We start from the raw sequence: 18,674 nt of genomic DNA on the forward strand, positions 1-18,674 counted from the left end.
GGCACATTAATTTGGTAGGACACATTTCAATTTATTATACTAAATTAAATTTCAATACAGTTGCAACTGTAAAGCGAATTTCGGATGAGCTTTGTTTGCTTGATTAAATTTTTGGGATGAGCATTATTTCCTTCACTAAATTTTTGGGATGAACATTATTTCTTTAGTTAAATTATTTTTAGTAAACTTGGATTTGGGATGGCCATATTATAGGTTCTGAATATATAAACAAATTTAGTAATAATTGATTTATGTAATGACAAATTTGGCAATAATTAATTTATGTAATTCTTTAATTTAAAAAAAATGAAATTTTTAAATTTTAATTATTATATATATTTTAAAAAACCTTAATTATATTACAAATACTATTAATATAAAAAGATGACCATAACCACACGTCAATCTATTTATTATCCAACACTCGTACCATCTGTCAAGTAAACATGATGGTCTCTTAGTGACCATATAAATTGCCTATAAAAGAAAATTTGATTTGGATCTTTCTTATATGTTGTAAGAAGTAATACAAACAACATTTGATTTTATAATGTACCCATTTTTATGAAATATTGCAAATATATAAATTTTTGTTTTTAATTTTTATAAAAAGGAAAAAAGAAAAGATTGGCCCATTAATTTGGTAGAACACACTCCAATTTATTATACTATATTAAATTTCAACACAGTTGCAACTGTAAAGCGGATTTTGGATGAGCTTTATTTCCTTCATTACATTTTTGGGATTAACATTATTTCTTTTAATTAAATTATTTTAGTAAACTTGGATTTGGGATGGCCATTCTGAATATATAAACAAACTTAATAATCATTGATTTATGTAATGACAAATTTGGTAATAATTAATTTTTGTAACCACAAATTTGGTAATAATTAATTTTTGTAACCACAAATTTAGTAATAATTAATTTTTGTAACCACATATTTAGTAATAAATGACTTTTGTGATTGCATTCCAAAAGTAATAATTAAAGAGTATGGTAGTTTAGAGAAGTGTGATAAAAGAAAGTGTGCATACAAAATAAAATAAAAGATGAATCTCTTACACCTAGAATGATTGTGCAAGACACCGAAGTTTTGCTAGCATATTGTTCAACACTCTGACACTTACAAAAAATGCAAAATGTATGAAAAAGATTTCATATATGTAATTAATAGATTTCTAATATTTTAAACCTAAAAACAACTTTCAGAAATTGTAATTTGTGTCTAAGATTCCAAAATTCAAAACTACTACTAAAATTGTTTTAAATATTAAAAACAGCTATTAAATCTCGAAATATATGAAAAAGTTTACGATTGGACATAACATCGTATTGAAATAATAAAAAAAAGTTAGAGATTCAACCAAAAAATATAATAATATGGTTATTTTAGAATTAAAATAATTAAATAAAGTTGTTAAATTCCTAAAACATATATTAGAAAGGTTGGTTGCTATACCTCTACACGTCAAAATTAATTACACAAATTAATTACATTTGAGACACTCTAATAAGAACGCAAGTATTGAAATAATTACAGTCATCAAATGTAGGTATTTTGGTATTTTACAAAATAACATGCACGTCACACGTGCATATTGCAAAAAATACTAAATGGTTTTACCATTTTTTCAAAATAACCCCTAAAAACATTGTTATATCTCTTATTATCCTTTATTTTATTTATTTAGATTTTAGTCCGTAGCCATTTGAATTTTGTTTTTTTTTATATAATTAAAATTAAGGGTGTTATGGCTTTAGGTTGAAAAGAGTTGAGTGAACTATAATAACTCTCTCAACACCCTAGTAAATTAAGGGTATAAATAAAGGTGATAAGGATTACTACTAATTTGATACTGAAAAACTATTTAAATTCTAGCGGCTAAAATATTTAAATATTTAAACAAAATTTAAATAAAAAATATAAATAAAGCAACATTTTAAAATTATAAAATTTGTAAATATTGCTCTATAATAATATTAACGTTCAAAACAAAAAGGAAAATTCGATTTGAATCTTTCTTTATACATATTTTTACGAAATATTGCAAATATATAAATCTATTGTTTCTAATATTTATAAAAAGAAAAAAAGAAGATTGATTCATCCATTTATTTGGTAAGACATATTTCTATTGTAAACTCAATTGTACACTCAATTCATGTAATATTCACATACATATGCACGTACATACGTACCTACTTACCTACCTACATACCTACATGCATAAAATAAATGTATGTACTGTCCTATAATAATATAATTTTGACAAGAAAAACGAAAAATATGCTTCGATTTAGATCTTTTTTGGTTCATAAGTAGTACAAACAACATTTGATTATGTACCCATTTTTATATAAATTGCAAATATATAAACATTTTGTGTTAATTTTTATAAAAAGATAAAACTTACACTAACTAATAAATGGTAGAAATGATCAAACATATTGATGGATTCACTTGGTAAGGCATCTTTACCTTTCTCTCTCTTGGCTACTATAAATATGATCATCCTTACTCTTATCTTTCATCACTTTCAAACAATCTCACTCTTATCTTTCACCACTTTCAAACAATCTCATTCTCAAGTGTTTTCGTTATCATCCAAGCAATTTCCATCATCATTCAAGCAATGGAGTCTTTCAACATCCTGTTTCTATTGGTAATCAACAATACACAATAATTTTCTTCTTCTTCGTTTCATTATAACCTCAATCTCACTGTTGTTTTTTTTTTTTTTTTTGAACTACAGATCACTATTATTGGTATTGGGCATAGTTTGGCCCTCACTACTATCTCTCCAAAATTATATTGGGAGTCTATGCTTCCTACCACTCCACTGCCAAAAGCAATTCTTGCTCTTCTTCAACCAGGTGCATTTTTTTCTAAAAAAAAATGTTTTAATAAGTAATATTGATTTGATGGGTAACCATGCCTTGCAGATTTCTTTTTCTCCCCGAAGAGTCACAACGGAAGCCCATCTCTTTATATTGAGGAAAATGCTGGTCAAAAATATGCGTATGTCGATCATCCTCATTCACAAAACAGTAATGTTTCAAGCATCTTCTTCTTAGACAATATGTTATCTATTGGTTCAACATATAACTTGTATTTTCTAAATATTTCATCAAAAAATTCCCCTTTCTTGGTGCGAGTGGCTGCAAACAAATATCCCTTTTCTTCGAACAAACTATTAGACATCCTTGCCAGATTCTCAATAAAACCCAATACCGACGAAGCAAAATTGATAGAAAACACAATTATGGATTGTGAAGTTCCTCCTATCAAGGGGGAAGAAAGGTATTGTGCAACGTCATTAGAGAGCATGGTGGATGTGGTGATCATGAAGATGGGGAAGGAAGTTAAGGTAATGTCAGCTACAGTGGAGGACGGAATGAACCCAACGTATTCACAAGTTTCAACGGTGGTGGAGAAGTCGAAGGTAAACAACCTTCTTTGCCATAAGGAAACATACCCATATGCCGTGTTTTATTGCCATTCAAATCGGGGAACGCGAGTCTATGAGGTTGGTTTTATTGATAAGGATGGAAAGAGGGCCAATGTTTTGGCAGTTTGCCATAACGACACCTCCGGTTGGGATCCAAAACATTTTGCTTTCAAATATCTGAAGGTGAAACCGGGTGGAGCTACAATATGCCATTTTCTTCCTCCATATGATTTGGCTTTCTTTGTATAAAGTCATCACAACTGTGATCAGTGGCCTAACCTATCTTGACTCCAAATAATTATTGTTTGACGTCTGTTTGTTTTCAAAGGTGTGTCCATCCTAGCTAATATGATCTATGGTTGTATTTGGTTTGTTTGTATTTTTGTCCTTCTGTCCCTTTTAAAGTTTGTATCGTTTTTATTATTATATCAATGAGAAGTATTTCTTGTTTGAAAGTGTTTGATTGGAAGAACTAACCTCCTAATTTTGACCAAGAGAAGTAACTACAGGATTTGTACTCACTAATGCTTTTTCGCACATCTTTATAGCTTTATGAACATCTCTCAAGTGACCCCACTTAGGTTGCCTAGCCAATCCTCTGTCATAGAAGATAAAACAACTACCATATAAAAAGGCAGTAGCTTGTAATGAATTTGGGTGTGAATCTATATCCATATAATTTTTGTTTTTCATTTTTATGATTGGAGTTCACAACTTGAGTATAAGTTCATAACAAACTTCATTCTTTATGCACAATTTCAATTTTGAAGATGTAATAGCCAAGTCTTGATGTGAAATCCAGAATTCTCAAGCAATTGAACATAATCAAAATTGAAATCATAACTCAAAAAGGCAATAAGTAATGTATCATTGGCCACTGTCAAGAATGAAGAGATAATTAAAGAGAGGAAAAGAAAACAAATGGCCACCAAAAGCTTCAAATTTGGTTTCACTTTTATTAGTTACGCATTCCACCTCTTTAAATTTTGATGGCATCCTAATTAAAAGAAAATAAAATAAAATAACTATATTAATTAGAAATTGAACCGAGTGTTATATGTATTAGACAGATGTGAAATAAGTTTCATATTCAAAGACTCAATAAGAACTGACCATTGGTGTGTTTGTCTTTTTCAGATATATTCTATGTTTGTACATCATTGAAGTCTTCTACCAAGCATGTTTGTCTTATATTACTCAAATTTAGGAAAGAAAGAAAGAGGTTGAGTGTGGTACAGCCGATCAGGCAACCCCACATACAAATGTGACATGTGGCTTTTAGAGTACATATTGTTATATTGTTAGATTTTATCTTGTTCCACCTCAATTGTTATATTGTTAGATTTTATCTTGTTCCACCACATTGTTAGCTAGCTCTTACAAGGGATTTTATTAACCGTATGCAGACTTTATTTGGTGTTCTCTTACTTGCATATTTTTCTAGTTTGGATGTTCTCTATAATGGAGGTACAGATGTGATTACTTATGAATTCGTGGATACTTGAGAAAATGAAGAACTTGTCCAAGGAGAACATCTATGTCCTGAGCGACAAGCAAACTTATATTCAAGTCAGTATCAATTTCACAACATCCTGTGATATTATTACCTTTAACGATAAAGATCGATATTTTATGTTTTTTCTTTTCTTTTTTTTTTCCACCAAGACATGAAGACAACAGATAAAGATTGTAGTACATACAATATATATATATATATATTAACAAACTAATATGCACATATTTACAAAGACTAAAAACTAGAAAAATAATGCAGCTCGAATTGTACCTTTGAAAACAATAAATTTATAAAGATATAATAACAAAAATAAAAGAAATAAAAATGGAATTTTGAATATGGAACAAATATGCATTGTATTGAAATAACCGATGTATACAAACACGGTGAGTTTAATAAATGAAAAAAAATAGATTAAGGAGGTATTTGGGGCATTGAGTTGGTTGTTATAACTAATAAATATTGTAGCTTGTGAGTTATAATATAGTCCATGTTTCGAGTGTAGGCTATTTTATTGTGTGGGCAGAAAATAGTAAAACTATGTAAGAAAGAGATAAATAGAGGACTAGTAGGAAAGAATAAACATTGTAACCGAAATTTGAATTGGTAAAACTACATTTAATTGTAGGTTATAATAGTTGAAAATACCAAAAAAAATATATATAATTGGAGCCCAAATATAGAGTGAGTGATATATATCGACCCACTTAAAATTGGTAACCCAAACACTTATCCTATGGCAGATCATGTGATTAGCAGTTTGCGTCCGCTTATCTCCCTAATCAAAAGTAATGAATTTAATGTTTGTTCCTTTAATTGTGGCTCCCATTAATTTACTAAAAATGACTTTCGCATGGATGAATCACATAATGAAGATAGGATACAAAAGACCGTTGACAAAGAATGATGTATGGAAATTGGATATATGGGACCAACTGAAACATCATTCAATCGATGTGTTTGTTTACCTCTCCCACTCAACAACAACAACAGCAGCTTTAGTTTTCGTTCGAAGAAGCTTTTAGTTTCTTATATATTACTTATACTTTTTCTAGTCTTTTTTATGGCATCTTTTTCTTCTTCTCTTAATTTAAAAGAAACGTGCAATTATTTTAGGAATATGTTTGTTTTGTAATAATAACCTCGAGTTTAGGCTCACGAGTACTCAACAATAGAATGGTCATATTGGTCGTAGTTCATGACTTCAACCCACTTTATCTTTGAACACAACTTGACGCACTTGGGAAGTCTTCAATTTAACCCTCGGGTTCTTTTTTACCGGTCTTGTCCAACTACTAACAAATGTAGTTTTGATACTATGTTAAATTACAAATTGTGACCCAAAATTTTAGATGATGAGTTACGGTGAAATTTGATTACATCAACAACTTAATTAACACAAAATCTCCCTCAAAATCAAGGATTTTAGTCAAGAATCTGAACATTAGGAATGAAAGAGGAATGCAGTAGCATATAGAATTGAAGGAATAATAGGCTTTTAAGTAGCGGTTGCTTATAAACTTCGATTCTCAATTATTAAAGTAGAGGTTGCTTATAAACTTGGATTCTCAATTATTAATTAGGAAAGATTTAGAGGTATAGCCTTCACTATGCTGATTTTCATATATATCTCATTATCATATACTACATCTACCCTAATTAATTTTCAAAATTCTAACTCTTTACTATAATGTATTTGTTTCGATATATACTGTATTATATACACAGTAATGTATCATTATATGCAATGAGTTTTTTAAGTATATATTATTTTTTTCAATATTTTTGTATGTAATTAGCTTTTTATAGTATATTTAACTACTTTTTAGTAAGATGTTATGTGGTGTATTCGTGATAACTTTTTTAATTATATAGTTTCTTACCTTGTAACTTTTTTTCAATATATACTGTTATATTCGCTATAAATTTTTTTAATTACATAATTTCCCATCTTGAAACTTTTTTTAATTCCATAATTTCCAATCTTATAACTTTTCTTCAATATAGATTGTGCTATATTCAGTATATGTAAACCCTCAAGCTTGGTCGTCCATTTGAAAATAAATTGTTGATAAAAAAATATTTATTTTAGATGTGATTCTATATTTTTCTCAAAAATATATTTTTCATTTTTTTAAACCATCATAATTATTATGGGTTTATGAGACAATTGAGCACGACATTTTTTAAAAATCTTAGCACATTAGGCTATTTATGAAAAAATAGTGAATTTAGATTAGACCATTGTAACATTCATTCTTTGGGGTATGATAAATTTAGCAATGAAATTATCCTCCAAATTTAATCTAGCTAATTGATAGGGTCATGTTATCATAATGAAACTTCTTTGAAATTTTAGCAGCTGGAAGTGAATTGTGTGTATCTTAAATGAATTATTGAATGTTTTCTATAGTTTTATTTAGCATATATATACTACAAAATACAACTAGTTTTAATTTGTACCTCATTCTTTATGTCTTTATGGTTAACGTTCATTCTTTGGAAGGTAATACACAATCTTATCCCTCAACATATAAATAAATAGAACATTTAGAAAAAAAAAATTGGGAATGGCAAATACTTAAGAAATTTTTTGCTTTATATTTAGCGTTATTAATATATTTTATTATATTACTACTCCTATTTGACTAATAAGTTGGGACTTGTAGATTCTCAATTTGTGGGACCTGTCATTTTGAATAAACTTCTAGAGGTTGGTTAATTCCCATTTTTGTTTTTGTTTTTTTTTTTTTTTTCTCTTTTGTAATTAACATCTCAATAGGTAGGTTTATTTTCACTTTTGAATGAATGCATCTTTCATACCATTTAAATTGATTTTGAATTATTAAAAACATTTTTGAAATTGACAAAAACCATTTTTAATATTTTAATATTACTCCAAAAAACATGTTGTCAATTATGTTCCTAAGATTCAAGCAGCTCAACACTCAAATTCGAAATTGGGCTTAAAACAAGAACTCCAACTCTGAGGCTGAAAAGAAGAAATGGATCAAAGAAATTGATGATATTGATAAGCTTGAAAAGGAAAATAACTAAAAGGATGTGAATAGCTCTCGTCGGCTTGCTCTCAAATCTAATCTTAGTAATCAATTCCACAAAGAAGCTCAGATCTGGGCCCAAAGATGCAAAATCTTATGGCTTGTTGATGGTGATGAGAATACGCCCTTTTTTCATAAAATACGTAATGCTAGGAAAAGAAGAAGCTCCATTTCTAGCATACATAATAATTTCGGTGAAATTTGTAACACAAACAATTCCATTGAGAAAGTGTCTGTTAATCGTTTCTCTAATATCTACTCTGAAAACAAATAGGTGGCTTGGCTGATTAACAACTTGAAATGGTCTCCTATCTCTAACTATTTACGGATTATCAATTGGTGGTGTTAATGAGACTTATATTGCTCAAAAAAATAAATGTTGCAAACGTGGGAATTACCTATTAGCCTATTAGCCTCACTGTTGCTCTCTATAAGCTTATGGCTAAAAATTATGGCAAACAGACTAGAAGAAACTCTCCCTCATTCCATCTCTGGTTATCAAATAGCTTTCATCAAGAAAGACAAACACGGATGCTATTCTCATTGCACATGATGCCATTGATTATTGGAAAATGAAAAACGTGAAAGGTTATGTTATAAAGCTTGATATTGAAAAGGATTTTAACAAAATTCAATGGGGTTTCATCGACTACTTTCTATTGAAGAAAAATTGTTCCAATCAGTGGAGATCTTAGATGCAGTCATGTCTTAGCAATGTGCACTACTATGTCCTTATTAATGGAAGACCTAGAGGGAGAATCAAACCTTCAAAAAGTACTATTCGTCAAGGTGACCTCTTTCCTCATTTATATGTCCTTGTCATGGATTATTTTAGTAGAATTTTATTACACTTGCAAAGGCAGGATAAAATCAAGGGTGTTTTCATCAATGATGGATGTAATCTCACACATATTTTATTTGCTGATGATATCCTCATATTTGTGGAAGATAATGAAGATTATATATCCAACCTTAAGAATGCTATTTTCCTCATTGAAGAAGCTTCGGGGCTCAATATTAATCTTTCAAAATCATCCTTATCACCTATAAATGTGGATTCTAATAGAGTTGATGAGATAGCAAATAGTTGGGGGATCCAAAAAAAGTACCTGTCCATCAATTATCTTGGTGTTCCATTGGGTGGCAAATCATCCTCTGCTCATTTCTAGGATAATATTACTGAGAAAATCCACAAAAAGTTGAATAGTTGGAAATACTCTTATCTTTCCAAGGGAGGGAAGTTGAACTCTTTTTCACTCAACTCTAATCAGCCTTCCTACATATAAGTTGTCTGTTTTCAAAGCCCCCATTGACATTTGTATATCAATTGAGAAATTGTGGCTTAATTTTCTTTGGAAAAATCGTAGCGAGGACAAGCTCACGCATCTCCTGAGATGGTCAAAAATTACTACTCCAAAAGAAAATGGAGGTTTAGGTATTCATAAACTGGTGGACACAAATTTCTTTCTCTGTAAATGGCTACGGAGATTCTAAAAATAGTCCCCCTCTGGAAAAGAGTTATGCTTGCAAAATATACACAATCTGCTATTCATGAAATTCTTACGATTGCAAAACATAGTTCTTTGAAACTCTTGGAGGAATATTGTAAAAGATATTGATTAGTTCAATTCTCATATTAAATGGCAAGTTAACAATGGGGAAGTCCCACTTTTTGGAAAGGCAACTGGAATATCGATGGCCCTTTTATCTTTGAAATATCCAAGATTATTTGCTCTCTCCACTATTCTGGATGGCTCAATAAAAGATGCTTGGAACTCTGTTTCCTTTGATTGGGATTTTCTTCTTAGGAGACCCTTGGGCAGCATTGAACCTCAACAATGGGAGGAAATTAAGCATTCACTCGCCCAAATGAAGAGAGAGGCAAAGATACTCCCATCTGGAAATTAAACTCAAATGGCAGCTTCTCTATTGCTTCTATTAAAAGATATATTATCAACATTGATCAAGACCCTCTTTCAAATTATAGCAATGGCATTTTCAACCAGCTCTGAAAATCAAAAGGTCCCAAAAATGTAGATTTTTCATTTGATCTCTTATTCACAAATGCTTAAACACTGTTGAGGTTCTTCAAAGAAAAATCTCAAGTCTTCATCAGAATCCAAACTAGTGTATCCTATGCCAAAACAGCTCCGACGACCTTGACCATATTTTCATTAGCTGTCGTATTCCACAAGTGTTTTGGGCAAAGGTTGAAAGTCTCCTATTATGCAAAGTGCAGCACCACAGTGTCTCCACTATGTGCTCTGAATGTGCGATATGAATCAAAAAAACAAAAAGGGTATCATCAAATTCAATACCATCTCGACTGTGCTATGGGATATTTGGTTGGAGAGAAACAATTGTATTTTCAATGAAAAGGACAGCTCTACAATCAATCTTTGGGTGGATATTTACGCTCTTTCGGGTTTTTAGGCCAGTAGATCATCGCTATTTTCAAATTATAGTGCTACTTCTATTGCTCTCAATCTTAATGCTTTTTAGTTTCTTGTATTGCTTGGTCTTACCTCTAGCCCTCCAACTGTTGTTGTTGTTGGTCCTCTTCCTTACTTCTCTTGTTTTCGTCTCATATATTAATGAAGTGTGAATGATGAAGGTGCTAAGGGGGTGTCCACCTAGTGGAGATGGTCAGTATCTTTTCTAAATTTTTTTTTTTTTTTAAATTTGCATATGTGCAGTGCATGCGACGTGGAGATCCACGTAGAATTGGTTACATTTATGCCTTCTCAATATTTGTAGGAGTGGTATGACCCAAATCCTCTTTCTTATTTTGGCCACATTTATGTGAATGAATTTGTAGGTTGCCTTTTTAATTATATTCGGTTGTTTTAATTTAACCCTCATGGTTTTTCTTGTTCAACCATAAACAAACTTTTTAATGATTAAACTTTTTAATGGGTGATTTAAAAGGAAGTGGGATATTTATATGAGACTACCACCTTTCTATAATTTGAAATGGAACTGGTAGTTAAGAAAGTTTCCTAATATATGTGCCTTCAAACAGTTGCCAAAAGAGCTTGTTTTGAAGGCTTTATAATATTATGTTTCTTTTCTGGGATAGCTATTTGGAGTGTTATGTGAAGCACAATATCTTCAGAATGTGATGCATGTTGGTTTTCGATTGAGATCAATGTTGGTAATTAATTTTTTTTCACTCGTGCCTTATTTGATCTTTTAGCTAATTCGAATGCTTTGAATAGTAAATGCTTTTGTTTTCTTTAGTTTAGTTTGATTGTAGTTTAAGCATTAGTCTGTTTTGATATACTTGTAGTTTGCGTCTATTTTTCGTAAATCAATGAGGTAGACCTGTGAGGATAGAAAGAAATTTAGTACCGGAAAGATAACCAACTTTGAGGTACATCCTCCTCATCCCCCCCCCCCCCCCAAAAAAAAGAATCATTTAAAAATAATGATTATACTAACAGAGATATTCTCATACCTTCACGACCTTCCAGATTGGTATTTTCTTCTTCGATAAGTTTGAACGACCTACAAAAGAATATCAAACTGTTACCTACTTAAAGTAGTGACATACAGAAATAAGGACTAATTAGTTGATTGAGGACTAATTTCCAAGTCTAGTATCGAATCAAAAACGTTAAAACAAAAACATCACGGAAAATCTTCAAAGAATGTAATACAAAAGGTTATTAGTCATTTACCAATGCTCGAACTTGACGTGAAATTGAATCCCCAAAGTCTCTATAGTCAGAAATACGCTTTAACTGACGTGCTTTAGTTTGTGCTCTAGCTTCTTTCGTATCGGTTAATTATAGGATCCACCAACTAAGAAAAGTGGAAGAATAGAATAAGCAAAGAGAAGAGATTGAAATGGAAAACTTCTGGTTCAGAAAATGTTATACAACATTGTATCATACAACAAAAATAGAAATAACCTTCTCTGTCTCATTTGATCTAAAAGTTGGTGCGTGGTAGCAATTGAAATAACAACATTGTATCATATAACTGGTATGTCAATCCTCCTTGTGCCCCTAGCTTTTCTTGAAACATTAGACTGGACAAATGCAATAAATCAATTTATTTAAAGACACCAATTTTTTGTGAAGTACACTGAAAGAGATGAGAGACAAATTTCCAGGGAAAGAAAAGTTGGAAGATAAGAAACATAATATGATCTAAGATAGTATTGGCATGTCTCCCGAGAGAGAGAGGTAGGGAGGGAGGGGGGAGAGAGAGTATAGGCATTTCCAAAATATAGAATCAACAGCAAATCCATATTTCTGATGCATATAAAGCTGGCATTTCCAAAATATAGAATCAACAGCAAATCCATATTTCTGATGCATATAAAGCTTTTTGAGTACTGAAAGGAATCTCTTCAATACCTCTGAATGGGAAGAATCAACAAACTCGGTCTCCATCTTCTCTGTGTTCGAGTGAGTAGCATCTCTCCTAGGAATTTGTTGATCTATAGTATCCTCTATAATCTAAATTCATAGTTCATATAAATACTTAGAAATTTCTAGTAAACAGTGGGAAGTCTGACGGAAATATTACTTACTGTAGCTGATTCAACAGTAGTGATGCCATTCATATTTAATTGAACTCTGACTTTAACCCTTGAATTCGAGTTGTTTGAGCCTTGGAAAGGAAAAATCTACATCTCAAATGACTTAACATTTAACAATCAATTCCAATCCAACCTAAGAAAAATTAAAAAAGAAACAGAAACAGGTTAACACACTCTCTCGAGTAGTTTCTGAACACTGCAGCAGTTGAAAAGCCTTCCGACTCGACAAGAACTACTTCAATGATAACAATAATAAATAAAAAAGATTAAAAGTGAACATACTGTAAAGCAACCAATTTTTGAAGACATGCCAGGAGGTAGTTCATCCGGGTTACTATAGACTGCTTCCAAGTGGAATAAACTATTGCGCTGGAATGATAGAATTTTAGTACTTGGAATGTGCTGGCCTTTGGGAATTAGTACGTTATTTATTCCTAAGCAAATTAGGCCTGCATCTGATGAGAAGCCAATTGAGAATGGAAATGAATCTTGCACCTGTGTTCCATCAACCATATACCATTTAGCATCCATGCAACTAACAAGCCCAGAAGAAGGAACATGTCAATTAAGTAGATGAAGAAAACACATAATTACAAGTTGCAAAATCGCCTAAATCATGTTATACAATAACATGAAATATCACATTGCACCCATTTCTAAAGAAAAATAATCGAACGGTTTCTCTTCGGGTCAACAAATTTATTAAGGTCAATGTTGGTAAAAGGAGTAGGATCCAAGAACCCTGCTTTGTCCAAGTACATTACACCCAAGAACCAAAAAGAAGCTAGAAGAAGAAAAGGAAAACAAGCAGAACCATGAGAGTTTTGTGTTTTATCCAGATCCAGTCATTGGCATTAAAGATTCAAGTTCATGCTAGGAATATAATCTTTTCTTAACTCCCCATTAAATGCCTAGCTAATGCAAGTTATAAAACCCCAAGGGAAGTGTATTTGAGAAATCTGGGTATCAAACGATACAATAGAGACTTGAGTATTTGATAGACCTCCAATAATATTCCAGTATTCCAGTATAGCAGAAGAAATAAGGTGTGGTGGGAGTGGCAATATTGTAATAAAAGACTTTTAATAGTAAGTTTGTTAGAAGTCTGTTATGTTAGAGGGAGGTCGGTGTTAGCTAGTATAAATAGAGTGTTTGGGCAGGAAATGTTTCTCGTGAAGTTTTGAGAGTTTAGTGGGCTTGTTCTTCCTGAGAGGAGAAGACAAGAGATTTCTTGTAATTGAATTGAGTTTCACTCAATTCAATCTATATTGTAATCGATTTCATTCTATCAATACAATTCAGAAATTATTTTCGAATAGTTCAGTATCTACCATATTGGTATCAGAGAAAGATCGATCCGAAAAGGAGAAGTGACGATGGTGTAGACAAGAATCGAAGAGAAGATGGAATTAAGGAGTTGAGTAAGATGTCGGTAATCGAAGCAACGTTGATCGAACTTACAAAGAGTATGGAATTGAAGAAGCAACAGTAGGCCATATTGTCGTACATGGAAGCAAATGCGAAAGAGAATGAAGCAACTTCTAGTCGAGAAATCAGAGAAACCAGCACAGAGAGAAAGGCCGATACAGACAAAATTTCAGGAGATCGAAGTAAGTTCAAGAAAGTAGAAATGTCGGTCTTCACCGGCGACGATCTCGATTCCAGGCTTTTCTACGCGGAAAGGTATTTTCAAATACATAAGCTATATGACTCTCAGACAATGTTAGTTTCTACGATTAGTTTTGATGGACCTACATTTAATTGGTATCGCTCGCAAGAGGAGAGGGAGAAATTTGTGAGCTAGTCCAATTTGAAAAAGAGACTACTAGTAAGATTTAGATCTACTAGAGAGGGGTCCATTTGTGGCCGATTCTTGAGAATCCAGCAGGAAACTACAGTAGAAGAATATAGGAATTTGTTCGATAAGCTGGTAGCTCCTTTGTCGGATTTACCAGAAAGAGTCGTAGAAGAAACTTTTGTACTTGAATATTACCATGGAGACAAGCAGAAGCGGCTTTTTGTAGACCGAAAGGTTTAGCCGAAATGACGTTGATCGCTCAGTTGGTGAAAAACAGAGAGATTATTAAAGGCGAAGCAAATTTGAATGGATTCGCTGGCAAGAAATATCCTCCGCAAGCTGCAGCAAATGCGAAGTCTACAACTAATCAATCCATCAACGATAACAAAGGAAACACTTCGTTTCCAATAAGAACCATTACACTAAGGAGTCCAAATACAGGAGAAGTGCGCAAGGAAGGAACTTCTAAGCGATTACCTGATGTAGAATATCAATTAAGAAGAGAAAAAGGACTCTGTTTCAGGTGTAATGAGAAATATTCGGCTGATCATGAGTGCAAAATGAAAGAGCAAAGGAAACTCAGAATGTTTGTGATCAATAGTAACAATGAAGAACTTGAAATTGTTGAAGAAGTTGAAGCTGAGAGTATAGAATTGAGGATGGTAGAGGTGAAAAATAACACTACAGCCTGTGTGGAATTATCGATCAACTCTGTGGTTGGTGTGAATGATCCGGGAGGTTGTAATCTTGATTGACTGTGGTGCCACACATAATTTTGTGCCTGAAAAATTGGTAAAGTCTTTACAATTACCAATTAAAGAGACTGCTCATTATGGTGTAATACTTGGTTCAGGCACGGCTATCAAAGGAAAGGGAGTATGTGAGTCTTTGGAGGTAAAATTGAATGAGTGGGAAGTAAAAGAGGATTTTCTACTGCTAGAACTTGGAGGGGTAGACATCATCCTTGGTATGCAATGGCTTTATTCGCTAGGGGTGACAATGGTAGACTGGAAGAATTTCATATTAACCTTCTATGATCATGGAAAACAAATTTGTACCAAAGGTGATCCGAGCCTTACTAAGGCAAGAGTAAGTCTGAAAAATTTGTTGAAGACTTGGGAGGATCAAGATCATGGTTATTTGATTGAATGTAGATCACTTGAGTTGATTGAACTGAATGGACTAACTGCCGAAGAAACAACAGAATCTAAAGAAACAGAGGAAAGAATTGCTCCTATGTTGAATCAGTACAATGATGTCTTTGAGTGGCCAAAGAAACTTCCGCCCAGAAAGAGTATAGAACATCATATACACCTTAAAAAGGGTACTAACCCTGTAAATGTCAGGCCATACCGTTATGCATACCATCAAAAGGAAGAAATGAAAAAACTGGTTGGGGAGATGTTAGGCTCGAGAGTCATAAGACCGGTTTTGTGTAGATTACCGAGCCCTGAACAATGTCACGGTTCCAGATAAATTTTCAATCCCTGTAGTGGAAGAATTATTTGATGAATTGGGAGGAACATCGTTATTTACTAAGATTGATCTGAAGACTGGCTATCATTAGATCAGAATGGCAGATGAAGATGTGGAAAAGACTGCTTTCCGGACACATGAAGGCCATTATGAGTTTCTAGTAATGCCCTTTGGGCTAACTAATGCTCCGGCTACCTTCCAATCATTGATGAAATCTATTATAAAAAGATACTGTGCTGAATGCTTGGTAATGTCAACAGAATAGGCCTCTGTGCCCGTCTCCAGTAGGATTATTGCTGCCATTGGAGATTCCTACACAAGTTTGGAGTGACATATCCATGGACTTTGTGGATGGTCTACCTAAGGCGACTGGTTTCGAGGTTAAATTTGTAGTAGTAGATCGACTGAGTAAATATGGCCATTTCCTGTCATTAAAACATCCATATTTTGCAAAATCAGTAGCTGAATTGTTTGTCAAGGAGGTAGTTCGACTTCATGGATTTCCCACATCCATTGTATCGGATAGAGATAAGGTGTTTCTTAGCAATTTTTGGAGGAAAATGTTTTGTGGAACAAGATTGAATTGAAGTTCTGCGTATCACCCTCAATCCAACGGTCAAATGGAAGTGGTGAATAGAGGAGTTGAGGTATATTTGCGATGCTTTTGCAGTGAAAAGCCTAAGGAGTGGATTAAGTGGTTACCATGGGCCAAGTATTGGTATAATACCACTTTCCATAGGGCTTTAGGCATGACGCCTTTTCAAGTAGTTTATGGGCGAAAACCTCCATCTTTGCTTTATTATGGTGATCAGGTAACATCTAATGCTACCTTGGATGAACAGTTGAGAGAAAGAAACATGGTACTACTGTCTCTAAGAGAACACTTAAGGCTTGCACAAGATCAGATGAAAAAATATGCTGATCAAAAGAGGCGACATGTGGAATATGAAGTTGGGGATCCTGTCTTTTTGAAGATAAGACCACACCATCAACTGTCTTTAAGGAGGAAGAGGAATGAGAATCTTTTTTCTAAGTATTTCGGACCTTATAAAATCCTTGAAAGGATTGGTCCGTCCAGTGGCCTATAAACTAGAGTTACGGGGGAATCCCCTGTCTTTCACTTACAGAGCTGGAGGCAGATATTCACCACAATATTCAAAAAGAAGAGAAACGATAGATCAGGTAAAAGAAACACACTTGACTCTAGGATCAAACAACATACATAAACAGTCGTACAGATCCAAAGTAGTGCTACCATCAAATAATCTCCAAATTGTTAATTTCAAGTAATTTGGTATTAACAAACAATTGTAATATAGCGGTCAAACAAAAAATTTAAATGTAATTAACAAACGTATGTCCTTGATTAAACTATCAGATTCATGGTCATTAATTAGAATGCTATTCTTTCACACATACAGCCCTAGCAAACCACAACAAAATTCATCAAAAAGAAAAGGGGGGATTCGTTAAGTGCCTAATAGATGCAGGAAATGAAGTTGCATTGCATTGAGTGCCACGAAAAATCAAATTTGCTAAATGCGGATAAAAAGAATTCACGTAATGGTCGCTCGATCTAATCAATAGAGAAACATGAGATGAGAAACATGAAAACCCACCTGAGGACAGCCAGTCAGAAGGTAACGGCGGCAGGAAACAGCTCCGGAGATGGAAAAATGTATGAGAGAAAGAGAGAGAAGTTTTCGTCGGGGGGGGGAATCTAGGGAGGGAAGAGAGTCTTCTGTTTCACATTCCATTGGTTGGGCGACGATTTCGGGGAAATTATATATCGGTACATCATAAGGCGTGGAGCGTGAGACGGAACGAGCGAGCGGCGGACGAACGAAGATCGGAGCGTGAGAAAATCGGGGAAGAAGACGGAAAGATTGGACGAACGAAGACGGAAAGATCGGAGAAAATCGTAGAAGAAGGGAGAATATTGGGTGAGGGGGAGTTCGGGATTTCTTTAGAAATCGAGTAATAGGAAAAATCTGGGAAAGTTAAAAGAAGCAAAAAATTATTTTTTTAGAAGAAATTGAAAATATATATTCCTTCACATTTAAAAAAATATAAAATAATTATAATAGAAATAAATTGCTTAAATCAATATTTAATCTAATAATAATAGAAATAAATTGCTTAAATCAATTAAAATATAAGTGTAACGCTCCAAAGTAAGTTAATTTTAAATTTAATTAGCTTAAGTTTAATTTGAATCATGTTGAAATTATTTTGGGTGTTAATTGAGTTATTTTGTAGAAATTATGGCTAATTAAATAATTGTTGGAATAATGTTTAATTGGTTTAAGAAGAATGAAGGAAAGTATCAGTATCTTAGGAGATCTAAGCTATGCAACATGTTCTTGATGCGATACAGATTGCTTGACCATTTTATATTTAAGGTGAACAACCTCTCAGTGCCTAAACACCACACTTGTTCTGCACGTGTTTGGTTATATCTTTGTTACTTACTCTTTAGAGTAGTTAGTAAGAAACACTGGCCAAGCAATGGAGTCAATCTAAGCTAAGCATGATGAGACTTATAAATAAAGAATCCTTACCAAATACATAACCTAAACTTAAACTACATAAAACACTTCAACAAAGTGGAAAGTAAATAAATGGAAGACAGAAAGTGGATAAGACTGCATTTTATACATAATGTAAGCCTCTTGGCCATAAAGTAAAAAGCATTCATACAATACATCAAAGAAATACAAAAATGTAAAGAAAGAAAATATGTCGAGCCGCAAAATACTTGCATTCTTTGGCTCTTTTACAAGTTAGAGGAAATGGTGGGGGAAGCTTCTCTTTCTAATCTC

The 18,674-nt window shown here is 32.9% G+C and overlaps 1 protein-coding gene across 13 annotated transcripts; it reads right to left on the minus strand.

The window, feature by feature from the left end:
• Positions 1-2,108: 2,108 nt before the first annotated feature.
• On the minus strand, positions 2,109-17,856 carry LOC127149456 (heat shock 70 kDa protein 16-like). 13 transcript variants are annotated; one of them, XR_007821064.1, is made up of 8 exons: positions 17,472-17,856; positions 12,861-13,073; positions 12,570-12,711; positions 12,394-12,495; positions 11,944-12,062; positions 11,710-11,833; positions 11,487-11,536; positions 2,109-3,008 (listed from the first exon to the last, which is right to left on the minus strand). XR_007821064.1 is itself a non-coding variant. In XM_051084962.1 (8 exons), exons 1-5 carry the CDS (start codon positions 17,607-17,609, stop codon positions 12,006-12,008), a joined length of 606 nt encoding a protein of 201 aa, XP_050940919.1. In that variant the 5' UTR covers positions 17,610-17,856; the 3' UTR covers positions 2,109-3,008; positions 11,487-11,536; positions 11,710-11,833; positions 11,944-12,005. The 13 variants fall into 13 exon arrangements, 5 of the variants coding, with proteins under 5 accessions (XP_050940919.1, XP_050940922.1, XP_050940921.1 ...); XR_007821061.1 differs by having other exon boundaries at positions 2,109-4,050; XM_051084962.1 differs by having other exon boundaries at positions 12,570-12,665.
• Between the last annotated feature and the right edge of the window lie 818 nt (positions 17,857-18,674).

Source organism: Cucumis melo, chromosome 5 (assembly GCF_025177605.1).
Source record: "Cucumis melo cultivar AY chromosome 5, USDA_Cmelo_AY_1.0, whole genome shotgun sequence".
Taxonomy (NCBI): Eukaryota; Viridiplantae; Streptophyta; class Magnoliopsida; order Cucurbitales; family Cucurbitaceae; genus Cucumis; species Cucumis melo.